This window comes from Maniola jurtina, chromosome 4, assembly GCF_905333055.1.
Source record: "Maniola jurtina chromosome 4, ilManJurt1.1, whole genome shotgun sequence".
Taxonomy (NCBI): Eukaryota; Metazoa; Arthropoda; class Insecta; order Lepidoptera; family Nymphalidae; genus Maniola; species Maniola jurtina.
In genome coordinates this window covers 9,062,998-9,089,707 of record NC_060032.1, presented here as the reverse complement: position 1 = coordinate 9,089,707, position 26,710 = coordinate 9,062,998, and the positions used below count along the sequence as shown (strand labels likewise).

Below are 26,710 nucleotides of genomic sequence, written 5' to 3'. Positions count from 1 at the left end.
TTTAAAAAAAAAAAAAAAAAAGAATCGACTAATCTGTCAGAATTAGTCGATACTACTAATTTCTCAACCTGGACCCTTTCAAGTTAAATTTTTTATATAAACCTGTAAGAATGATACTGCCATTGTCGCAATTGAAAATGCCATAAGCCGACGTTGTCGTATTAGTTTAAAAAATGCGAAGAACCAAATTAAATTTGAATTTCGCGGGCAGGCCCGTCTCATGCCCCTTAAAGACAGAGATAAAAAATTTGATGAAGTTATGATTAGCACAGATGAAAAAATTAAGTGTCAAGTCAAAAGGACAAAACATTTACTCTTTGGGACAAAAGTTGATTTAAAAAATCAGTTTTCATTTTTCAGGACTGTGAATCAGGTGATAAAACTTTTTAAGTGTAAAATAACTACGAAAACTACTCCTACTGTTTTAATGAGCAGCAAACTTTTGATTGGTCAGCGAGTGTACTGTCTGCGACTTCAATCTTGTTATGCACGATACGAATATTAATCATCGGTTTATCTATTTTCGATAGTAATTATTTGATATCAAGAAACAACTATAAACCATCGATCAATGTGGATCCGCACTTCCTTTTGCATTTGTAACTATTTATTTTCTATTACTCTTTGTAATTTTATTTTGGTAAGGCACGTCTCGATAATATTATCATGCTATCGTGTACTGAAACCCCATGCCGGTTTTTTCGTGTTTATGTTATGTTCTCCGCATCCTATAAAAGTCTATCCGCCACGAAGTATGACATCATTCCCTCTGACTAAGCAGTAGCTGTTACACGCCTTTAGCAAAGCAAGTAAAATTTACCGCTAGTTTTCCTCCAAATTAATATTTGCTTTACAGCAGTTCTTTTTGCGGCAGTCCAGACAGTGAGTTCTAACATGGATTCTAAAGCCCTCTCTGCTTCCATTGCCAAGTTTTCAGCCAGATTTTGTAATGTAAGTCGTTTATCTATTTTTATTTTATTTTGAAGGTATTGATCCAATACAACATACAAAAGTTTCCTGAGTTTGTTTTAATACTTTAGAATTTAGATGATTTTTACTGTGCTCTATTTAATGAATGTGATAAAGTTATTTAGCATGCATATACTTACTTAATATTATTTTATGATAATGGAGATTATGATTTTTTCACAGTAATACTTATTATAATTTCTATAAAATGAAAAATAATTACTAATGCCAAATACTAAATGATAACCATGTCAGCACCTGCTTATTTCACTGACAAATAAACAAATGAAGACAAATGAAGTTAGCTGGAGCTGTCAAGGTCATCCTATTTGCATGGGATATGGTGACCGTTACTTCTTCAATATTTATAAATGTTTGTAGGAATTGGACAAGACTAAGAATGTGGTGTCCTCACCACTGTCAGCTGAATTTGTACTTGCCCTTGTCGCTTTAGGATCCGAGGGTGCTGCTCATTCTGAACTGTTGAAGGGACTCGGCATTCCTAATGATGATGCTGTAAGTATATCTATTTACCTATTTAATTGTCATCAGCATAATATACATAGAGAAAAATATATAACCATTGTATTAAAATGATATTGTGTTTGTTTAAAGAATATGAAAAAGATTGATATTTATGGTTCTGTACCCAAAGGGCAAAAAATGGAGCCCTATTAGTATCAGTTTGCTGTCTGTATGTCCGTTTGTCCGCGTGTCACAGGTCTCTAGCTCATAGACTAAATGAGTTACAAACCTGAAGTTTAGGTATTTGGTGTAGAACGTTGACCCAAACATAAATATTGGATTAGAAATTTAACTAAATAATTTTTCAGGGAGGCTCCCATACATGAACAAGGCGCCAACATAATACATATTTACATGTTATGGGTCCAACTCATTTGAATGATAAAATTCTTAGAACTTTAATTTATATTCAATTGATTTAAGTATGTTGTTTTAGATTCGTTCAGCATTTACGAGTGTATCCCAAAAATTGAGAGCTGTAAAGGGAGTAACTCTAAATGTTGCTAATAAGGTGTATATTAAAGATGGTGACTATGACTTGAATGAACAGTTGAAGACAGATGCTATCAAAGTGTTTGATGCTGGTCTTGAGAAAGTCAATTTCGACGATGGGGCTGCTGCTGCTAATCTAATTAACCAATGGGTGAGTTTCGAATTCTTGTTTATAATTATTGTTGTGGAATTAACATGTACAGTCAGCAGCATAGGTTTGCACCCACCAGTGCAAGCTACTATTGGACGGGTGCAAACTAGCTTTTTTGCTGACTGTACATGTCCTTTTTGTGTTAAACTATACTCAAATGTAATAAAATTGACAATTCATTCACAATTCATAAAAGCTAAAAGGACCTTGTCCAAACATAGCCAAATTTTGATTGATCAAAATAATTTATTATGTGATAGGGTGTAAATAGAAAGTCATGAATGTGCATTTTCTCAGAAATACACATTTTTAGTTTGTATGAGATTTGTTCCAAATTTCAATATTTTGCTGATTCAAAATTTCCATATTTTGCTGTTAGTCCTTAGCACTTAACAAATTTTAATAGTGGAAACTAATATAGAAATACTAAAAGGCTTACTTTTTAATATTTCTATATTAATTTTAGTGACATTACCTTTTTGGCCAGTACTATGTAATGATTGTGAAAACTTATTGTATCTACATTCTACATCTCATACAATTTTCTTTTTACAACAACAAAAAAAACTTGCAATGTTGCACCTTGGGATTGCAGTGCCTAGCTTGGTTGTTAGCTTCTGTGAAACTTAATTACTAAATGCATTGTGACCTTATGCCCTATCATACTGTACAGATAAGATCTAAAGAACTTCTTTAAGAAAATATTTTTTTTAATGCTTACAAAGAATAAGTATTCATATAAAAAGTAATTGGTTTTTTGTTTGTTTCAATAAAGGTTGAGAGCAAAACCAATAAAAAAATAAAGGACCTCATCACATCAGACTGCCTCAACCAGGACACAAGACTTGTGCTTGTTAACGCCCTCTACTTTAAGGTAACATTAATATATTATATGTGTCTACAAAATATAAAAATAGTGTTTTCCCAAATGTATTACTAAACTCCAGAAAAGAAAATTTATACAATTGTATTTTAAACAGTGAAAACAAAAACGCTTGTGTGTGTGACACATACACGTAGCGAAACAGACTTTACAGATAATTGGCGCAGGGTTGCGCCTTTTTTCCTTTTTGATTCCTACAAGCGTGCAGCCCGTTACCAAGGTTGGCTTTCCCTAGACCTAAACCAAGATAAAATATACAAATTGTGCTATTGTGCTATTTAAAAATATGATGAAATCGGCAGTAGGACTAACACATTGTTATCAGTAAAAAATGTATTTTCCATCCCAGTGAGTCATGTGTAAATAATAATTACTGATTTTTACCCAGAATTCTTGAATGTTTTGATAATATTTGCACAAAATGTTATAGGTATATAAATATAGACACAAATGTGTAAATAATGGTGCATTCAATTCAACTGTGAGGCTAGTTCTCTAGATTCTTAAGTATGCCTGTACCTAGTTAAATAAATTTGTATGAATTTGTATTATGGTTTTTGCAATTATTTTTAAAGGCATTTTCTTCAATTTGCCACTATTGATGCAAATTAGTACTTATAGAAGAGCTATTTTAAACAAAAATCGTGTTCTATGAAGTAAGTTCATCAAGTTGTCAGCAAAAACGAGTTGCAGCCTGCAAACAATTTTGTTTGGAATGTCTAATCATGTACTATCTAGAGGTTGATGTTTGCGATCATTTTTTAGGGCACTTGGAGTAAGCAGTTCGACCCCAATAACACAAGTGACCAGCCTTTCTATATCAACGAGCAAACCACTGTTGATGTACCCATGATGTACAGAGAAGGTGACTACTGGTATGGAGAAAGCCAGGAATTAGGAGTACAGGTAATCTTCTCATACTATTTATTTTCTAAATTCCACTTTTTGAAATACAGTAAAAAAATATTTATATCAGCTAAAATATGAGCTTTTTTAACGTCCGTTAAAAAATCGTTCAAATAGAACAAATGCATTCCCAAGTATCTGTTCACACGTCAACGCTTTCTTAACGAGCACTTTGTATTTTCAGCGCAACGCCGGGTTTTAACGCAACGCCTTTTTAACACTCGTGCGAATTAGGGCTTAATCATCTAAATCAGATAGAATGTACGTAACTAAAAAAATATTAATGCACTTTTAAGTAGTAGTCCCTTAGAATGAGAGAAATCATCGTGGGAAAACCATGTTTGTTTCATCTCAGCACGAGATAACATTGTGGCGTAAAAATATTTTCAAGAACTTTTGTCGATAAATCGCGATTTCGAACTTTAAGTCTTGTGCTATAGATTCGAATTTTTCACACACGGATAAAGCAGCTTTTAGAAATACCTAGACTAAAAATAATAAACACTGAGCCATCTGGAATGCATCTATTATTTATTTATTTTCGCTATTGCTCTCGTTTAAAATATTTGAAAACTGCTTTTAGAGACTGATACCAACTTCAGAGTAGGTATCTGTCCGCTTATTCCATGTTAATACTAATATTGAACAAAAGTGAATCACCATTTGACAATGACTATTTAAAATGGGGAATTCTAAACGATTGTGTGAAGTAATTTTATTACAAGTAACTCATGCGAAACAGACATTTTTAAGCAGGTCTAATTTTTCCTTGCCATTTCTACCTACAATTGCGTTAGGTCAATAGGAAGATAAAATATTCGTGTAATGGAATTTGAAATGCTCGGATAGCAATGCGCACTTTGAGCTGTTATCGTAATCATGCTCAAACCTTCGCCGGGCCACTACTGAGCACGGATCTCCTCTCAGAATGAGAAAAGTTTAGGCCATAGTCTGCCTTGCTGGCCCAGTGCGGATTGGCAGACTTCACACGCCTTTGAGAACATTATACAGAACTCTCAGGCATGCAGGTTTCCTCACGAAGTTTTCCTTCACCGCTAACACCGTCCACCGTTATCTTCAGTAAAATATAATTGTACCAAACTTTGTAAGTATTGCTTTAGTAGGTGAAGGTTTATTTTGCCATTAGATCGATACAGCTATCGTTCATATTGCCTGATAATGATAACGGTTGCCGTGATGATAATAGTCTTATATAATATTGATGAATTGAGGGAACAGGCACTGCTTGGTTTGTTAAATGATTATATTTCATAATTATGGTTTGACCGACTTTGGGGGCCCAAATTATATCTTATTATAACTGTAAAACTAGAAATCTCGTTCTCGTCGAGTTGCGTTATGTATGTGGAATGATCTGGGAATCCACTGCATTATTATCCCAAGAAAACTCGTGACCCCTTTCCATTATGTGATTAATGGAAAGGGGTCAAGACCGTCAGCAAAGAGGAATACGACCCAGAGAGAGAGACACGTTTCTCCATATTATTTAGTATTTAAAGAACTGTATCGGTAGTTCGGACCTATTGTATACGCCGTAGTGCCTGTTTTACATTCATTTTTCTAATGCTGATGCTAACCTGCCTATAAAAGTACGTAAATTGGTAAGGACCTTCCTTACCAATTTACGTACGTTAGCTCGACGTGTAACATTGGCGCCGATTCTGTTGTCTTTCTCTAAACTAAATTTAGAGTATCTGCGTCCTCCTCCTTTTAATATTGTTGAAAAGGGACAGAACATGAATTTTATATTTGAAGACTCTAAATTTTAGTGCACGCTATAAATTTAAACAATAGGCTCGCGACTGGCCGCTAAAGTCACGAGGTTTGACAGCTTTAAATTAAATTCAGAACTGTCAAGATGTGTCTGTGCTTTTCATATTACATTAAGTAAGAAGAGGATTCGAAGAAGAGGACTCTAAAATTTTGTTGCCAACAGAATCAGTACCATTGTGAACATAACATCTTAAATACGCTATTGCAGCTGCTCCGCATCACATACGTGGGCGACGACGCCAGCATGCTCATCGTGCTGCCCAACGAGATAAGCGGCCTGGACGCGGTGCTCGCCAAGCTGGCGGACGGCTTCGACCTCATGGCCGAGCTGGACAAGATGCACGAGACCAAGGTCCAAGTCAGCATCCCTAAATTCAAGATCGAATCTGAGATCGATCTCGGTGAACTATTGCCAAAGGTAATGATGTAATTCAGCACTTATGTACTTATTAACTTTAGGCGTGATTATTTTGTAGATTAGGTTAGGTTAGAACAATTACCAGAACGCATGAGCTGAGCATGCCGCGGGAGTGTACAGACTGATGGGTGGTGGAAACTTTTAGGGTTCGTTCGCTTACAACAGGGCCCTAAAAACCAAAACTATTAGGTACCTATAGTTCGCGACAGGTCGACATGGAGACGCCCCGCACACCCGCACAGCGCCTGCGCTTACCCGGTACGGTATAGCGCGGTTAACGTGCAGGTGTGCGGGCGTCCTCCCGCCTCATACCCCGATTGCCATGTCGACCTGTCGCAAACCATAATTAGATTCGGTGCTTACTCATAGGTTGAAAATAAATACGTCAATCCTGTTTTCCACTAACATATTATTCCGAACATGTAAAGAATGTTCTTATCTGTAGACAAACGATTATTACGAGCAAGCGACTCATTGCATTTTTCTAGATAAGATAGTGGTATCCGTAAAGGATTTCGATAATTACTGAATATTGATTGGTTATTCATATTCTATTTATAACCTACAAATGGTTCTTGCAAAAATATTTTTTTTTGGAATTCATGGCTTAATTTGTTGAATTTTCTTGAAATTTAAATTAGGAAGAGGAAAAAACACTCATTTGTGATAACTGATCTGTTTTTGAAGCAACTTGATTTTAACTATTTTGGCGCTTATAGCAGCAATGAGCGCCATATCAGTCTGTCTACTCAGAACTTTTTAGTGTAGAGACATCTGTGAACATGTCGCCATTGATTTAGCGCTACTTGTTGAGAAGTTCTGTCTTCGATCTTCGAAACTAACCATCAGAACATGGAACTAACTCGACAGAACAACCTTGGTAAAGATAAAATATTGTCAAAATCACAGTTAAGATTTGACAGAGCTATGGAGTATATATCTCAAATTGCGATTAAATTCATTGAGTAGTTTGAAGCGTGAACACAGACAGACAGAAAATAACATTATTTTGGGCTCTTTATCAATAATAATGTTTCCTCTGTTTAGAATTTTTAATATTTAATGTACAGAAATCGTCCAGTTATAGTTCATTACTAGCCGATGCCCGCGACTTCGCCCGCGTGGATTTAGGTTTTTCGAAATCCCGTGGGAACTCTTTGGTTTTCCGGGATAAAAAGTAGCCTATGTGCTAATCCAGGATATTATCTATCTCCATTCCGAATTTCAGCCAAATCCGTTCAGTAGTTTTTGCGTGAAGGAGTAACAAACATACACACACACACACACACACACACACACACACACACACACATACAAACTTTCGCCTTTATAATATTAAGTGTGATAAGTACAGATATTTAAGTATTCACCCTTTATTCCAGCTTGGCATCAAAACAATCTTCGACAAAGCTAATTCTGGACTGACTAAGATGTTGAATAAACCAGAGAGTCTCTTCGTGTCCAAGGCCATACAGAAGGCGTTTATTGAAGTTAACGAGGAAGGCGCGGAGGCCGCGGCTGCCACGGGTATGTTGTTTTACTTAATATCCATACATACTCGTACATAGACAGGGTTTAAGGTTTCATTTCAAACCTCTGAACTACAGTTATAACTAGTCTGGCCATATGTTCTGTGACAAAATATGAAAATGCATTTCTATGGAGTCAATGTCACGAAATTGAATGTAATGACGAACACGATGTGGTATGGAAGTATGGATGTAGTTTGCAACTTTGTCGCGACCGCTTTTGGCTGTGGCTTCTGGCGAGTGGCTCTAATCTGTGACAAGATGTACAAAATTTCAGCATTGGAAATTTTTAGAGTTCTGTACCAACCAACGGAACCCTATTACTAAGACTCCGCTGTCCGTCCGTCTGCCCGTCTATTCGCTCGTCCGTCTGTCAGCGGGCTGTATGTCGTGAACCGTAATAGGTAGAGAGTTGAAATTTTTCACAGAGTGGTATTTCTACTGCCACTATGCCAACAAAAAATGAAAAATCAAAATAGCCGCTATGAAAAAAAATAGTGATATTTCTTGTACGATGGAACAAGTCCGACTCGCACTTGGCCAATTTTTTTAAAGCAGTATCCGAGTCTATCTGAATAATTAGTTCAGGAGATTGAAGTTGATTACCTAAAACCCTGTATAATTTATTGTGCTTGTTATAATTGAATATTATACTTTGGGGCTAGCGTGCTATGTGGCAAATTTTCATATCATATAATTAATAAAGTCATAATAACATTAATTGAATTTCACTACGCTTTCATAAAAAGAAATCATTACATTTAACTTCAAAAAATTTCTTTGTATTGCGCGTGAGCTATTTTAATTAAAATTTTATTGTAACCTACGATTTATATATGCCTACATATTACTACTAACAGTCGATAGATTATGATACAGTCGTTAAAAATTCCTGTCGGACCAATACGTTACTACTATTTCGAGATTTTAAAGTTTCGCGTTGTTCTCGAAAATAATTTTTATTTTTTATTTCGTGAACTTTAAAATGTCGAATAAAATGTCGAGTTCCTCCGTACAACGTTCCTAGCAAAAAAAGTTAAATAAATATTGGTAGTATAAATTATAATCAGTACAATATGAAGCTATTGATTCGTTAGATTCTGTCGTTATAACATCGAAACTCATAAAACCAGAATTTTTGAAATGTTCTAACTGTTATTTGGGTAACGAATGCAATAAATGGTTTGATATGTAGGGTATGGAATGTGTAGACTGTAGAGTACTGATAGTACAAAATAATGTGAGTACCGCTGATTCACAATGGTAATTTTATACAACACACGTTTCGAATCTAGTGGGCGGTGAAGGGAATTCGACACTCTAATAAGTCAGTCATGCTAATTTGAATAGATAATAGAATTGTTTAAGGTGGATGACACGGGTCTGCCCGCGAAATTCAATTTTAATTTGGTTTTTCGCAATTTGTAAACTAATACAACACGTGTCAAGAAACACTATCTATCACTATAAATCTTTAGTTTCTGTCATAGTATATTATGTACACGACGCTATTTGTTTAACTATGTACTATTTATTTAATTATATTACACAGATTTAATGTTTTATATATATTTATTTATATATATATATATATATTTAGATATTTATTGTATAGTATGTACCTATTAGAGTGTATGTTTATGTATACCTAATTGTATAATATAAAGCTGCACGACGACTCCTCGTCTTATAGTTCTGTAGTTTCGAACATACGGGTTACCTGGGAGAGATCACTTTAGTGATAAGGTCGCCCTTTGCATTTCTAAAATTGTATCATTTATTATCTTTGTATTTTTTGTGCAATAAAGCTGTTTAAATAAATAAATAAATAAATAATACGACATAGTAGGCTTATGACATTTTAATTGCGCCAATGGCAGTATCATCCTCACAGGTTTATAGAAAAATCTTTACTTGAAAGGGTCCAGTTTAAAAAATTAGCTATACTCGTAGTATCGACTAATTTGTGAGTAACCCATGTCAAACTCATTATTTTGACCAATTTCTTAAACTGAACACTTTCAAGTAAAGATTTTTATGTAATCCTGTGAAGATGATACTGCCATTGTCAGAATTAGAATGCCATAAGCCTATTTTGTCGTATTATATTACAAATTGCGAAAAACCACATTTTTGAATTTCGCGGTTAGACCCGTCTCATGCATCTTTATTCTAAAAGCTTATTACCTAATACACAACGCTTTTCTTTACATCTAACCATACTCACAAGTTTATATTCATGGGGTAGTATTTAGGAAAGTATATATTATTATTATGCAGAACCTGTTTTGATAGTTGCCATTATCCTATTATAAGATGACTTGGAAACTTTTTATAAACGAGCAATGTTTGTTATAAAGGGGTCCTGAACGTGCTGTAAATACATATAATATGAATGATTAAAATGACATACGTTAGTGCGGGTCCTCTGCGACTTAAACCGTAAATCCCTTTACTCTTATTTTTATTTTAGCATCGGACTCAAAAACACTTGGCATGTGACTTCATCGTCTCGCCCCTAATTGACGTTTGACAAATTTGGTTTTCCGCGTTTTATATCAATTGTAGATTTTATTAAGTGGAATGTCTGGGACCATCATATCAAACTATCAGCTCTTCAGTGGCATGATAGATTGAATTCTAAGCTTCAGGGCGTCATCATGGCATGTTTATTTAAAAATTAAACAGCATTTGTTCCTGTGTGTAGCGGTAATGTTCCACAAATGTTGCAAGCGGCAGCGCAAGGTTCTATATCTGCGTGCCGATCGTCCATTTATCTACGGACTACACAATGCACAAACTCAGCTCTTCATTGGAGTTTTCAGACGTCCCAAAGGCAACAGCGTTTCTAGATTAAAATATCCATTTCTCCGTCAAAGTCAAATTGTTCCTGACTTCGTAAACATCATGTGTATGTCTCCTAATAAGTCCAAATAAAATGGTTTCCATTAAAAATAATTCGTTCTTAACTTAAGTTGTTTTTTTTTTTATATAATAGGAAGCATATTATAAACGTCTGTAGATATTAAAAAAAAAATCGACTGAAATAAACATATACGCTTGAAGACGGACCACCGAGCTTATCGGGAATTAAAATAGTTACTTTGTATCAAATGGTCTTATGTTGACAGATCTCATCAGTCTCAACATTTAGTCCGAGTACGCTTACATGACGCTCACTATTTCTCGTATTAAATAGAGGGCAGTTAGAAAATCCCAGATTAAGTACTTACCCTATCACTTCTTCATTTCCATATTTGTTGGAGGCGTTTGTTTCAGGAATGGTCTTCGTGGCGATGTCGGCTATAATAGACGGGCCGAGACTCAACGCCGACCGACCGTTCCTTACAATTGTAGTAGCAGACAATACCTTGCATTTCTCGACTATATACCGTGGGAAATAAGTTTAACATCTCAATTAACGCGGTCGGTGAATACAACCTTAAAAATATTCAGTGATATATTAACTTATATCGTTCTCGCCTTCATTATTTACTAGCGAGCTCTCGCGGCTTCGCTTGGCCAAAATGTAAATCCGTTTTGTTCCCTATCCCAGGCAATTTCAAAAAATCTGACCTTATTTCTTGCCTACATTATAAAAGGAATCTCTATGCAAAATTTTAGCTTTCTAGGTCCAAGGGCCAGTCACTAAATGAGTAGGGAATTTTATTTTTATATGTATTGATTGATTATATATTATTAACTTTAGATATGTATCATATTATACTTATAACGGTAATATGCGGGTCGCCCAATGTTGCATGCACAGGATGTATTTAATTAGTGTTGTTTCCTTGCATCAGCAGGCAGTACTTTTCTTTTTACGGCTAAAACCGTGAAAAAGAATAAGTTTTACAACTCATAGGCACAGTTGGCATAGTTGTTGCTCAACTCAAGGCATAGTTGTTGCTCTATCAAAATAGCAATTTCCCAACCGAGCACCAATTTTTTCTAATTTTGCGTACACCATATATCTCAAAGTCTCAATATGAACTTTTAAATACATAGTTTTTTCCATTAAAAATGCTTCGCTATTAATTGCAGCTTTTCTAGAAAATAGGAAAAGTATCCAAAATGTCTGGAATTAAAAATAATAATATGTTTTAACTGATATAATATGTACCTACCTGCAACAAGTACCTAATTTAATTATCTAAAGCTCAATCGCTTCGCATTCATTTCAAACATGTTTTGTTGTACGCAAACGAATTAAGTGTTCTTGCTGTTGCAATGTATCTACTTATTGAATGTTCGGTTTCGTAAATTATATTGGATAAATGGACATTGTTGAAGGCGTTCGTGTTTCAGGAATGCTCTTCATGGCATGTTGTGCTATGATAGACGAGATCCCCGTGCCGAGGTTCGTCGCCGACCGGCCTTTCCTTGCAGCTATTGTAGCAGACAATACCTTCCATTTCTCTGCTACTTACCGTGGAAAATAAGCTTAACATCTCCACGTACTCGGAGAATGCAACTCTGTATTATTAGTTTGTCTGAAGTATTGTCTTTTAATGTATTGCTTGTATTGTTTAATACCTTTCGGTATGTATAATACTTACTAACGGTATTAATTTTGTTGTTTATGATGTGAACTGAATTTATTGTTGTAACCTTCATGGTAAAGTTAACATGTTTATACACTTATTTGTTTGTATTTTTTTTTAAATTTGTATGCATAAAATATCAAGTATTTTAAGACAATAAATATCTGCCTCAAGTTCAATACTTACTCTTTATATATAATTATTTACTGCATTTATTACGAACCGACTATAAAATGACAGACAGGCTTTTATTAAAAAATATAAATGTAAATGTAAGAAATATTTTTACTAATATAACAAATATAGTACAACCATTTATTTGTTATCAAATGTTAATTTTTAACAAAATATTATAATTATTTATCGATCAGTCTTTTATTTGTATAAATGTCATAGTCCATATAAACTACTAGAAAGGTACATAATATGTTCTTTGGTGGAAATCATATAAAAAATATGTTGAAAAGCTTGTTCGATAAATAATAAATTCTAATGGGGACTTTTCATAAACAAACATTGTTCGTTCGATAGTATATATTTTACATTATGGCTTAATTATGGCACCTCTCGAAGTAGGTATACCTACGATAGTCATCGTATAATAAATAGTTCACAAAAGTTACGGGCTATCATATTAAAACTGATCACATATTACAAGACGAACCGCATTTATCTGTACTGTACTGGAAATGTATTCTGATGACGTTAGCCGGATTTGGAATTTCGAATTCAGTACCAATAAAATACTTTGCGTGTGGCTCCGCTTGGCTTGGCTATAAATACTGCTTTGGGTATCGGAGAAAAAAGTTTGTGTTTAGTATATACGCCTGCACAATAACATGAGACTTGCGTGGCATGCGACTACCCGCCCGCTATACCTACATCCCAAATCGCATTTCCACGCGTGTGCCCACGTTGTATAGCGAGCAACATATTACCGACCGCAATTACCGCTGATTGGCTGATATCCCTTTACTATGTTGCAGTAAAAATACCTTAAATTCAGACAATCACAATAATTATTACGACTTTAGCAATGATAATAACAACTTTCTGGGTGCGGAGCTAATGGGGCTCAGGTGTCCTACTTCAGTAGTTTACCTAATAGCCACAGTGTGACGATCGCAATCAACTTCGATTGGTCGATGCTTGCTTATTTTGCTTGGCCACAATACATTTTCGCACCAAGAATACCATAAATTCAGCCAATCACAACAAATGCGATTGTAATAGTGATAGTCTTTCGGAATCGACCTGCTGGTTTCATGTTATCGTGCATGCGCGGTATGTGAACGTACAGCTATGTTAAATGTTGGAATGCGTTGGCTAGTGGCGGCAGTGCGGACGCGGCGTATGGCGGTGATGCCGAAAAGCGTGCATGTGAATCGACCCGCACTGTGGTGCATCTTGACGCACAGAGTGCCGCTATTCGCGCTCATCCCCGTCCCCGGCCGCGCCCCTCGCGACGAGCTATAGGTGTGAGATTGTGAGCTGAGTCTGTTGCGTGCAGGCATGGTGTTCATGCTGCGGTGCGCCAGGCCCCCGCCGTTGAGGTTCTTCGCCGATCGGCCGTTCCTCTACGCGCTGCTCGAAGCCCAAACGCAGCTCTTCATCGGCGTCTATCGCGCCCCTTAAAGCGACCCAGAACCGACACTATACACGTTCACCACGAAGCATTTATTTGCAATCTAATATTGTGTTTCAAGACAAGTAATATTAACTCATTAAATATATTTAATTTTAAGTGTTACCTACTCATTGAATGTAAAATTTAATAAAATGTTGACATAGTGTTTTTGCCAGTCAAGTAAAAATAAGCAGCCGTTTGATGTTGCGTGTTCAAATACATACTCCATATTTATTCCATATGGTATGGATGATAATATTATTGCTAATTAATTTTTGCTAGATATTTATTACATTGTTAAACTTTGATGAAAATGGCAAATGCTAGTTAACTAAAACACTTAGTCGTAAAACTTATTTTTATACAAAAGTGATAAACATATACCTACCTAACTACACATATTACTCGCTTGATTTTAATAACGCTAAGTTTAGTAACTTAACAGGGCTCTCTCCGTCACTCGCTTCATACAATAGTAGTTCCAATTTAATTTGAATATTAAGCAACCAGCAGCTACCATTAGTTTCTAGAGTATTTCTGCAAAACTTCATGGACTTTGGTTGCTTAATCACACTAATATTATAAAGGCGAAAGTTTGTATGTGTGTGTGTGTGTGTGTGTGTGTATGTTTGTTACTCCTTCACGCTAAAACTACTGGACGGATTAGGCTGAAATTTAGAATGGAGATAGATTATACTCTGGATTAGCACATAGGCTACTTTTTATCCCGGAAAATCAAAGAGTTCCCACGGGATTCTTAAAAAACTACATCCACGCGAATGAAGTCGCGGGCATCAGCTAGTATTCAAATGAAATTGGAACTACGTTTGTATGAAGCGATTGACGGAGAGACTCCTCTTAAATTTTGTTTGCTAAAAGTCAACCGTAATTTAATTTGCTGGTTTTGTTTTGATTTGAAGAGTATGGTTATTTAAAATCGATATAACTGCTAATCAAAATAATGTGTGCTGTTACGGTATAAATACAGTATTCAAAATACTCTCGCAAAATTGCTTTTTTTTCATGTCGTGGGTTTTGCGAGTTGCAACACGAATATACTCATGCTTACAATACAAATGCTATAACATAATGACCTAGACATCTGCTAACTTTTCATAAAAAAAAAAAATATATTGATAACATTACGAAGTTTTAAGCGAAGTCAGTTGGAATTTTTCAAGGTTATATTATTAGCATTTGGACTGAGTAATGCTTAATGCAATGTGTTGTCTGTGTTACAAATAAAATAAGGTAAATACTAAAATTTCTAAAGCATAGAATTTCTAAAGAAAGGACTGCCTCAAATAATATTAAGCCAATATTTTTGCGTTTGTTGCGCCTACCTAAGGACGATAATTTAATTTTTAAGTTCCTATAAGAGGCTTTTCAGTATTCGAGGGATATACAGTCAAAAGATGATGGTGTTTAATTGTTTGTATTACAGCAATGCTCGTCATGACGTATTCGGCAATGATAGGTGAGGAGCCCGTGCCGAGTTTCATTGCTGATCACCCGTTCGTGGCAGCTGTCGTGGCTGACAATACGATCTACTTTACTGCAACTTACTCTGGAAAGTAATCAAAATTGATTGGATTTCATCTTGAAAGTTTGAACAATTATACACCATAAGACTCAAGGCACATTATGGCTGAGACTGAACACGCGAAACTTTTCCAAAATATTTCAATGTTAACAAAACTTTAACTCCTCAGCATACTGTACATTTTCACATTTTTGTGTGAAACAAATTCGAATGCTCGCTTCAATTTTGCAATTTCTTTCACACCAATTCAGGTATAAGGTTGAGATAAAGTCGAGCTCATTTTGAAACATTTATAGAAAAGTCGCATCTTTGCCGTAAAGCCTTGTGTCTTCTTGAAATTAACTATGTTGCAGTATTACTTAATTACTTAATCAATTAAAAAATATCTGCATAGCATCAAAACTCATCACTTCTTATGTGTTATTTATATAAATATACCTAATAACATGTATAAATTTTAGTGTTCCGTCCTAATTCACTACTAATTCAGAATTAGCTTAGCGTTCAGTAAAACAAATATGTATTTTAAAAAGTTACATGATTTTCATATTATTTATTTTTGTAAAGTTGCATAAATGGTTAAACCTTTAAATAGTAATAAGAAACTATAAGAAGAAATGTTGTAGTTTTAGGTGCTAAAAACTAAGCGTGTCGACAATTTATTAATTTATAAACATTATTTATTCCATGAAATAGTAGCTGGTTGTTATGTGACTTAACTATTTTATGGTAAGTATGGTTAAATTTAAAAGTAAACTCAATTTTGCAAATATGTTGTTTTTGTAGGTAACACAAATCGATAACTTTTGTTAATTAATAATAATTATATAGTGAGGCCTGAAATACCGAATTAATTATGACAGTGATGTTTTAAAAGTGAATATGATTTTCTATTTTTATGCCCATTTACCAGTTAGTGCATTTTATATAAGAGTTTTAACATGTTATACCTATGTTCATTTTTATGTAAAATATTGTAATATACAATAGAGTACAAAGTACAATACGGGATTATTATACGGTTCAAACAAATTTATACAATAGTATTTGTAAAGATTTATTTATTATTGCTTAATAAATATTATTTATTGGTAAATGTATTTTTTCTTATACCTAACCCAAATTGTTACCTACATAATAAAAAAAAAACAAAAAAACTTTATACTTAAATAAGTACACATATTGCTATAATTACTTGTTTACCATTTCTTTTTCCTTGTTATTTTTGTTTCTTACAAAATATGTACGTTTCGTACAACTCAAAAAAACTTTGAAACATTTTAGAAAATATGCATTGTTTACTTCGTCTTTGTCGCAACGTGCTTTGAGCCTAAGTCGACAGAAACTAGAACTATATTAGAGCCTACAGCCAGCCCTTCAAATCAAATATGAAATAGAAATTGAAAGATTCAAGTAAACTTTTACAAAATATGCTTTTGAATCTATGAAAAGATAATATACCTATTTTATTCACTTTTTTTTTCAGCCGTACATTTGGAAAAGTTAAGTGAAGATCTGTGTGAACAGTTCATAGCGTGCCATCCGTTTGTAGCCATTGTAATGTTGAAGAAATATAGTTTTTTCTGGTTTGAATATATAATTCCCCGGCGCTAGTCAAGAAAATTTACTACTTACGTTACTATGGTATTTATTTATATTATAAAAACATTTTGATACCTACTTAGGTACTTAAATAAAACGTATTCTAACCGCTAACGTCACCCTTCTTAAAGGGAACACTAGAATTCAGGTTTAATATTTTCCGCCTTTAGTCTAAGTAGATATTTATTTGGTTTCGTCAGATATTAGGTAAGATTTTTAACTAAGTAGTAGGCAATTTAAATGCTTTAATAATTCTTTTACCTACTATAGGTATAATATAGTGTATAAAATACTTTTTTATTCTAGCTGATCCGCCCAGCTTCGCTCAGGTAAAAATTGATATATAAAAGTATACATACATAATATAATATAGCCTATGTTACTTCTGTATAAAGTAGCTTTCTAATGGTGAAAGAATTATTAAAATAAATTCAGCAGTTTCAGAATTTACGTAAACAAACAAACAAATTCTTCCTCTTTATAATATTAGTATAGAAATTATAGACTAGTAGTAGATAGAACGAGCTGGAAGTGTAACAAATGTAAGGAATTTAAAAAAATGGTTAAGTAATTAGTTAGGTACCTATTTAGTTACTTATCAAGAAAACAATAGGTAGGTAGGTAGTCGCGCATATGAAATAAATTAATGCCGCCAATTAATGCATAATTAACATCATTCAAAAACCGTCTATCAACTTAAACAGAGTTAACTAGTCGCAAGCGGAACAGAACTCATTTTCTACAGATAATAAACTGATTTTTTTCAGCGAAATAACATTCAGCTTGCAGTAAGTAGTAAGAACACCGTTACCAACAAAGCTTCAGTGATTTTTTTTTCCTACTTGAACCAAAATTGTTCTAAGCGGTAAAATAGATTTGAAATTGCAGTGTTCAAGAGATTTATTGCCGTGACTGATGAATTGCTGCGTGCAATAAGCCGCTCTAATGAGAACTCCGGCCTGTGTTGGGATACTGATATTACTTAGGCTACAAGTGTTCGTGAGATCGTTTGGTTTTTCAGTTTTACCACCAATATTATCTAACATCCCAAATTACCTGAGGGATTCTGAAATGTTATGTTTTATTGACAATAATCCGTTATTTTGTCCGAAATCCTCTCTTAGCCCTCCATACATTAAACCCTATGTCATTAATCCTGCTAGAGAAAGAAAAAGATATGATCAAGTCAGTCCAGACTCAGTAGATCCAAGTGCCTTTCGTCGGCCTCCATTGCACAGTAATCCTCAGAAACAGTTGCTTTCTTTGTTCCAATATCAACCCAGTGGTGAACTTCATGGCAGTTCATATAATTCGCGTCCATTGGACCATAAAAAATATGATCAAGTCGGTCCAGACTCAGTAGATCCAAGTGTCTTTCGTCGGCCTCCATTGCACAGTAATCCTCAGAAACAGTTGCTTTCTTCGTTCCAACATCAACCCAGTTGCGAACATCATGGCAGTTTATATGATTCGCGTCCATTGGACCATAAAAAATATGGTCCAGCCAGTCCAGACTCAGTAGATCCAAGTGTCTTTCATCGGCCTTCATTGCATAGTTATCCTCAGAAACAGTTGCTTTCTTCTTTCCAATATCAATCCAATTCGCGTCCATTGGACCATAAGAAATTTAACTATGAGGTAACAACCGTGAAGAATATAATTAAACCTTGGTCGGAATACTCAATTTTGCCTTCACACAGTAATGTGGTAGATGAAAGTGGGTCTACAACTGAACATAATATATTTACAAGTGTGACGAAGCCGGACCGAGGAAGTAAAGTGCACGAGTCTCTCTTTGATAAGTTTACGAAATCACTAGATCGATTTGAACGTAAATTTTATGAGGCGAGTATTTTAAAGATAATTCATACTCATGCGTAATACATAATACAGGGTAAAGTTAGGCTATATAAGAATTTAAATACGTTTTTTTCTTATACTTAGTTTTTATTTAGATCTTTTTTTAAATTGTATATTAACGATAATGTATTTAATTGTGACACTTTTTTATATTTAATTATTTTGAATCAGAAATTATTCTCATGTTATTCCTTTTTACTTATCCCTATAAGTAGGCAAGTATGTGACAATAGGGTAATATAGTGATATCTTGGCAATAATGTGATAATGCTATTCTGGTTTCCAATCGCCTGCCTCTATCCAACATTAGAAATGTTTGTTTTAGACTACATTTAATGAACTTTTATCTATAAGTCCGCCCGACCGCTTTGAAAATGGGATCAGTTTTGCTCAATCCGGCCTGTTCCTGTATTTGGCGCTTATGGCGCTGTCCACGGAAGTCGATTGGGTTTCTTCTGCCGAAATTGACTCCAACTTACAACTCGCATCATCTAACCTGGTAAGTCAACATTTTGTTATACCTACTTAGGTTGAGATCTTTGACTTTGCTCAGACTTAGGACACTGTTAAAACGAGACAGCGTTATACCGCGGACATAAATCTGTCTCGTTTTAACTGAAACTTCTGAGCAAAGTCTAAGTAAGCTCTATACCTAAATCCTAGCCCTAGAGTAGAATAGTATCTAATATCAATTTCTAAAGCTAAATCTAAGTCATAGGAATAACTTTGAGCTCCTTTCTTCAATGGTTATTTTGAAAAAGTTTAATAAAAAATATTTTTGTCTGTTTTTGGGGAAGATAGAATAGTTAGCCTTAACTGTCGGAAATATTCTTCTAAACTTATTTCTTCCATGTCTGTAAATTCACTCCCAATTACAATGCAATAATTTAAATACACCCACAGGCCTAAAGGGTTGAATTCTAAGAGATTTTTCTGTGACAGGACAAAATAAAACTTCTGAGGCAGATCACATCGTGGCTACCTCCGTCAAATGATAACCTAAAGTTCCGCTGGGCTACGCGCTTGGTGCTGGAACCAGGGTTGCCAGTTAGTCGAAAATTTCTGAATGGAACTGCTTCAGCTCTAAGAATACAAGTAGAATGGTTAAATGGAACAGAAACAATGGCAAATCTTACTAACACATTAAACAGCAGGGTAGGTGGATTTTTTTCTCTCCTAACACTACTAAGTTAGTCAAGTTTATAGGCGCCTAAGACACTTATTTCTTGCTGCGTATTGTCCTACCCTCTATGTTCGCAGGCCGGTCTGTTTAACCGATTTGGACGAAATTTGGTGCAAAGATATGTTGCATTCTGGAGACGAGCATAGTGTAGGTACTTTTTATTCCGGACAATCGAAGAGTTTTCACGGAATTTCCAAAAATCTAATCCACGAGTGAAATTAATTAATTAATTAAAAACCTTAATCCAGTATGAAAATTTGTCTTCTGTTACCTTTTCACCGTGGATAGCTTACATTCCAGAGAGGGCCTCGATAGGCTACTTACTCTTTATCACGGACAGTCTTAAAAATTTCTGCAGTACTTTTAAAAATCTAAATCCACGAAGTCGCGGGCATCACCTAGTGAACCTAAAAGATAAAATTACTCTAAAGATTTATCATTTACCTAAATAAACTATCCACTCTCTCAAAAAAAAAACTACTTAAAAAGTTTATTATAATATAAAAAGTTTATTATAATATAGTTAACTCTTATTGTACCTAAATAGGTGGAAACAGATTCTGGTGGTGCGCTGCGCAATACTTTCGAAGAAGACGATTTCTCAGAGGGTACGTGTTCGATTCTTCTGAATACGATGTACGTCCGCGCGCGCTGGCGGGCTCCGCCCACCGTGCTCAACGGCTCATGGCCTTTCCGAGACTCTGAGCACACGCAACCTCAACGTTCAGTGAGGATGATCAGAATAAACGACGTCATGCGATATGCTGCTCTCAAGGAATGGAATGCTGAGGTAACTAATATTATTTCATCCGTAACAACAGTTCTTACACCCCATCTTAGGGGCTCTACTTTATTAAAGTAATTTTTGCACATTATTACATAACATTTTTTACAAAACAATACATACATAACATTGAAATGAGTCTTAATTCTTATAGAGCTTTTTTTTTTGCTGCGTCAGGCCGAATTAAACTACAATTAGGTCTGGAGTTTCAGAAACTTAGGTTTTCGTTTTTCCCGACCCGGTTCGATACGCACTACTTTTTATCACTGGGTATGTATATGCAAATTAAAATCAAATAAACGAAGAGCGATACGACAAACGTTAGATTATTCAGAACGGTAGCAAATTTTATCCAGTCGGAGGTTGTACGCGAATTTTGCTCCTCGGATCTCGAATCTTCGGACACTATCTTGCTTTCTGTGGCATCGCTCGGATCGAACTCTGTAAATATAATATATTTTCCTGGTCCGATACTAACTAGTCTATTGAGCGACATGATCCAAGCCGGTGCCGGCAACACTTGCTTTCGTAAAGACGTCAGAACCATAGTCACTAATATAGCGGTAAGGGTGATAACCAGGGAATCTCTCACAAACAGCAGAATAATCGGCGTATCTGCACTCAGTTTTGGTACCACGTAACCTATTTCACTTAACATGGTAAAATGACCGAACAAACTGAAACACAGGAGAATTAATCTCGTGTTATCCTTAACGTCTAGCAATAGAGCGGCTAGCGTCACCAGTACCAAAACAATCGATGGCGCGACAACAATAGCTGCAAGGCCAGCTGCTTCTCTACGCAACATGAACGTGTATTTAAGCATAGGATACGTGCTGTTTATGTTGTACTTTCCCGGTAAACGCTCATTAGCGACGTTCAAAAGTTTCCAACCGGCGCCGTTTTGAAAATCCTCGAGCACTACCGGCCTTACGTTGTAAAACGTAAAATTTATCTGTTCTCCGGTGTGCATCCATGAACCGAAATAGAGCGTACAATTTTGCACATCATACGGCCATCTGCTTAGTGACGTTCGACAAATTCCGGTGTGAGCGAGGTGCGGCACGCAAGTTACCTTTCCCGTGCTAGTGACCAGGCAGGTGGTGTAAATCGAGTCACTTAAATACCCCGTAGCGTCTGCGTTGAACAGGGCCAAACCTGGGGTCCATATTTCGTGACTCTCGATTTGGATTTCGTTTATATCACCGTATTCACTGGGCTTCCAAGTTAGAAACGGATCGTTCCAATTTAGCGCTACCCAACTGTGCACTGTGACCATTTCCTCTAAAGAATCAAAGGATAAATATTTCAACGCCAAACGCACTTTGACGAGCACGGCAGTTTTGTGGTCTTTCACAGGTCGCATGTCACTTTTGTATGCACATAATAAATCGGTGTGTAATTTTAACTCGTCATGTTCTTGCTGCTCACGGTCAGGTGGACAGTCGCTCCAAACGTAGGAGAGTATGCGAAGGTACAGCAGTAAAGCGAGCAGAGCGCCGTAACGCGCCATCCTCACGATGTGTTGAGAGACACTGAAAGAGGCGTCAATGATTGCATTGGCAACCAAATGCAGATACACAAAACTTGATCCAGTACACCGCCCCCAATGATGATAACTTGATATTTGATATTTATCATTTTATCATAGTTCATATTAACCTAGCAGAGCTGTTATTTGAGACTTTCAATATGTGATTGCTGGTTTGTTGGCAAATAGCCATTTTATTTCTCACATGGCGACGCAACCTAAACTATTTAGAAATAATTTTTTTATACATATCAAAATCGCGGAACCAATATCCTTCTGAATATCGCGGCCGTGGACGAAACTGTTTAGTTCGCAACTGGTGTTGCCTACTCCGGTGTTGCGACTGATATTCTCACACGGCGTGACTCCTAGTTATACTAAATTCAGTCATATTATCTTGCGGCACCGTTCACCGGTTATACAAACAAACCTACGTCTACTGACTGCTTAGATGTCATCAAAATGTGTTAAACTGATGATGAGGGCAAACTTTTTACTTTTTGACGTGACAACGTCTTATAATTCGATAGAGCCGGCTGCACGCACGAAAAAACATGACTCATGCGGTGTTACCTCGCTCTGAGGCGTTCCATGTAAGGCTTGAAGTGCAAGCGAGAGCGCGGAACGAGCGACAAAGAAGCACAATCGGCCTTTGTTGTTTAATATACCTAAGTACTAATTTTCCGACATGATTACAAGACTCTTCCGTAATATCATTTTGTGCATAATTCACATGCCGTAAAGTATAGTCGTAAAGTCGTTATTCCTACCTCTTGAACAAAAATAGGTAGGTATTGTTCGCTGGTTCAACTCCAGGTAATGATGCGTTGGCAACGCGCTGGCGACTAACGCTAGTCTTGTTTCGTCGTCCGTACGCGTTGTAAATGCGTTTTCGATTAGTTGCTTCGTGTGCATTCCTCTATAAAAACTTATGTGCGTCGGCGTTGAAAGCGGATTTCATTTGCGTCGCCCTGTCTAAGAATTATAATTATTATTATTATTTTATTCTTCCCTACTTATTTTCTTCATACTTTCTTTTTCCCATTTTCGGTGTATCTATACCTACTTTTAAAACGTTTGCAATAAACCCTTTTTGGATGACTTGATTTTTTTCATGTTAATTATATATTTTTATAAATGAGTTTTTTTTCTACAGGCTATAGAGATCAGATATGCAACACCCGGCCTCACTCTCGTGTTACTGGTTCCTGAAGGTCATACAATAAAGAACTTGACGACAATTATGACTACAAGTAGTTTGCGGGGCATTGATGAGAAATTGCGTACAATGCGGGTAGCTGCGATAATGCCTATTTACACACTGCGTATGACATTACTGTTGCCTGGGAAACTTCAAGAGGTATGTACCTACCTATAACTATTTCCGTTAAGCAGGTTGCGTTTAACTAAACCGTTAGCTCAACAAGGGCTAGGGTCTAGACACAAAAACCAAACGTGTGTCAATGCGTTTTCAACAGACTTCATAAAAAGGAAGAGTCCCTCTATTCGAATGTTTTTTATATATTTTTTTTTGTATGCTTGTTACGCGATTACTCCGCCAAATATTGAACTGATTTTCATAATTCTTTTTTTGTTTGGTACGCCATACTTCCGAAGTGGTTCCATTTTAGTTTGGTGAAGATCTGATGAATATCTTCGGAGATAGACAACAGAACTCTTCAATGGATAAGAGTAAATTACAATAGTAAATTGCTTGCGATCAGTGTAATAGATTAGTAAACAGTACAGCTAGGTTTTTTACCAGGTTATAGCAAGCACATTTTAATACAGTGGGGCCACTAAAAATTGTGGAAAAAAATAACGCGCCATCCCATCCCTCGCTCTGGTCATTTAATTCTTTCACCAAAGTTGCTTGTAGATTGCTGTAGCAGTAAAGTCGCCTTTGCACCCTCATGTAGGTATAGTTTCTTCTGTGAGTTCCGTATATTATGTATGTTTGTGTGTGCAATAAAGAATTCTAAATAAATATGCAAAAACGTTTATTACATTTCTTGCAGATGGGTATATCTCGTTTGGTAGAGATAAATAATAAAACGAGCAGTGGATGCGGGCAACTGAGATTATCTCACGCAGTTCAGCGAATCATGTTTTGGGCGGAGGCTGGCCGAAATGCTTATAAAGATGACGGTAGGTAACAAATTGTATGATAGTGTAAGGTTAAGTTTAAAAATTGATTTGAATTGTCAACAATTAATATAAAATTATTAATTTATCTAATGCAGGTAGTTTGATAAAATCGATATTTGGCTCATTCGATGTCATACAATCTGTTGCTAGGAGGCCGACAAGATTGAACTTGCATAAATACGGGTGTTTTGAAGGTTTTAGTTTAGTCTCCTTCTGAGATTCGGAGCGATATCGCATATTTTCGGTATTTGGATTGTGAACTGAATAATTAGATGTTGTGATAGCAATCACGCTCTAATTAAATTATTTATTTTGGCATTAGTTTGTTTAGATAAAAACTCTCGGATAACCTCTACACATTGAACTTGTGTTTTTTGTGTTGGTTATGGGAGGCCATTCCAATAATTCGATAAAAATATTTAAATAATACCTGCTATTCTGAGTGACGCCAATAATAGGTAAAGGCATACCGCATAACTGAGTAGGTTCCTGCGGTAGTGGAGCGGCGCGGGAGGGGTGTGATGACGCGACGCGAGAGCTGTGATTCGGAATCACAGCTCTCGTGTCACTTCATCGCGTCAAGTTATGTGCTTTAAGGCGGAAACACACTTACGTATAGTGATCCGCCAGAAGCATATCGGTTTCATTTCATACCTTTAGTATGGTTAGAGACACGTTGTAGTGGAACAGCGTGTCGTGACGCCTCGTGTCGTATCTCTCTTAATCATACTAAATGTATGATGCGGCGCATCACGGCACGACACGCCACGACACGTAAATATGTTACCGGCCTTACTTTCAGCATAATTTGACGACCATCCTGGCGCAGTGTGAGCACTGTGGCTTTATCAGTGGGAGGTCCCGAGTCCGATTACCGACAGGTGCAATTTGGGAGTTGATAATATCATAAATTGTCTGTCTGTCTGGTGGGAGGCTTCGGCCGAAGCTAGTTAGTCGTTAGGTACCACCCTATCGGCAATATCGTGCTGCCAAGTGACGATGCCGCGTAGAAGAATGATTCTTTTTGATTGATCTTAGACTGCATCGTCATTTACTACCAGGTGAGATCGCAGTCAAAGCTTATTTGCAACAGAATTTAAAAAAAAAATTGATTGCTTTGCAATCTACGCTCGCTTTTTGGAAGCTAGAAACTGCGATTGAAATTTTTATCAGTGGTTGAATGCTCGATGCAGCTATTGCATGCCTCACTCCGCATACATCACAGATCACAACGATTTAGTACCTGACACTAGTCTAATGTCGGTTGTATTGATACGTGGCCATGAGATCTAAACTACGATAGCATAAAACGACCTAAACTCTTTGGTATTGGTTTTTGTTCCTATTACGAAGGCATAAATACTTACCTACTAATATTATACTTGTTATAATTTTAGGTATTGAATGGGATGAGTCTCCGGAGATAGAAATAATCGTGGATCGTCCATATCTTTTCTACGTGCGTTGGAAAAATGTTACATTGATGAATGGAAACTTTGTATTATAGAATTAGATACGTATTGTTACTCGTATCATATTGTAGTTCAGTATAATAAATAACTTATGATGTTTGAAAAGCTTTATTGAATTAACCTCGTAAGTATATTCTTCTTCAAGGCCTGGAACTAGGGTTGACATTATTTTAAACAAATGTTTAAAACAAGTGTTTTAATCATGTTTTAATTTTTTAAATCGTTTTAAAGTTAAGCATGTTTTAACCCTATTTAAAATAAAAATGTTTTTAAATACTTACCTACCTAAAATTGTTTTTTCTTTCAACCCCAACTGGAACACGTGGTGCTGCTAAAGGCCGAGTTAGGTAGATAGTTGTACCTCAATTTCCTCGTATCTATCTAATTTTTAGGTAAAACTTTTATGCTTTGACAATAATTCTCGCCATATTTTGAACTACTATGAATACCTATCTACTACGGTGCTATCTGCCCCGCTTGCGCTTTCTTCGTCCTCGGCACCAGACGTATAAGCGTACCAGAAGTGAACCGCAATAAAAATATAAGAATGAATAAATATAACCCTTATTTGCATGATTAAGGCTTGATACTCAACAAAACTAAGTTAGCGCAATAATAACAGATTGATAAAACACGTCCGCACACTAAGATCGACCGAACCAAAGTGAGTCGAACTCTCGCAGGCCACTTTCAAGATAGTTTTCCGAGGTGGCGCCACCAAAAACATTACCAACAGATGCCACGTGACT

The 26,710-nt window shown here is 35.9% G+C and overlaps 3 protein-coding genes across 11 annotated transcripts; 2 read left to right on the top strand and 1 right to left on the bottom strand.

Moving 5' to 3' along the window:
* Nucleotides 1-286: 286 nt before the first annotated feature.
* On the top strand, nt 287-16,477 carry LOC123864475 (antichymotrypsin-2-like). Of its 8 annotated transcripts, none has more exons than XM_045904946.1 (9): nt 287-373; nt 857-951; nt 1,351-1,485; nt 1,931-2,137; nt 2,913-3,011; nt 3,786-3,926; nt 5,929-6,138; nt 7,521-7,665; nt 10,375-10,637. In XM_045904946.1, the coding sequence occupies exons 2-9, from the start codon at nt 895-897 to the stop codon at nt 10,602-10,604; spliced, it is 1,224 nt and encodes a 407-aa protein (XP_045760902.1). In that variant the 5' UTR covers nt 287-373; nt 857-894; the 3' UTR covers nt 10,605-10,637. The 8 variants fall into 8 exon arrangements, with proteins under 8 accessions (XP_045760902.1, XP_045760900.1, XP_045760905.1 ...); XM_045904944.1 differs by lacking the exon at nt 287-373 and adding an exon at nt 380-599; XM_045904949.1 differs by lacking the exons at nt 287-373; nt 10,375-10,637 and adding exons at nt 381-599; nt 15,283-16,477.
* A 978-nt stretch (nt 16,478-17,455) lies between these two features.
* LOC123864460 lies at nt 17,456-26,117 on the top strand. Of its 2 annotated transcripts, XM_045904912.1 has the most exons (8): nt 17,457-18,450; nt 18,583-18,828; nt 19,169-19,342; nt 19,786-19,998; nt 20,574-20,816; nt 23,498-23,701; nt 24,360-24,489; nt 25,887-26,117. In XM_045904912.1, the coding sequence occupies exons 1-8, from the start codon at nt 17,929-17,931 to the stop codon at nt 25,994-25,996; spliced, it is 1,842 nt and encodes a 613-aa protein (XP_045760868.1). In that variant the 5' UTR covers nt 17,457-17,928; the 3' UTR covers nt 25,997-26,117. The 2 variants fall into 2 exon arrangements, with proteins under 2 accessions (XP_045760867.1, XP_045760868.1); XM_045904911.1 differs by having other exon boundaries at nt 17,456-18,828.
* On the bottom strand, nt 20,843-22,416 carry LOC123864481 (neuronal acetylcholine receptor subunit beta-3-like). Its single transcript, XM_045904958.1, has one exon. It carries the CDS (start codon nt 22,321-22,323, stop codon nt 21,064-21,066), a length of 1,260 nt encoding a protein of 419 aa, XP_045760914.1. The 5' UTR covers nt 22,324-22,416; the 3' UTR covers nt 20,843-21,063.
* Nucleotides 26,118-26,710: the final 593 nt, after the last annotated feature.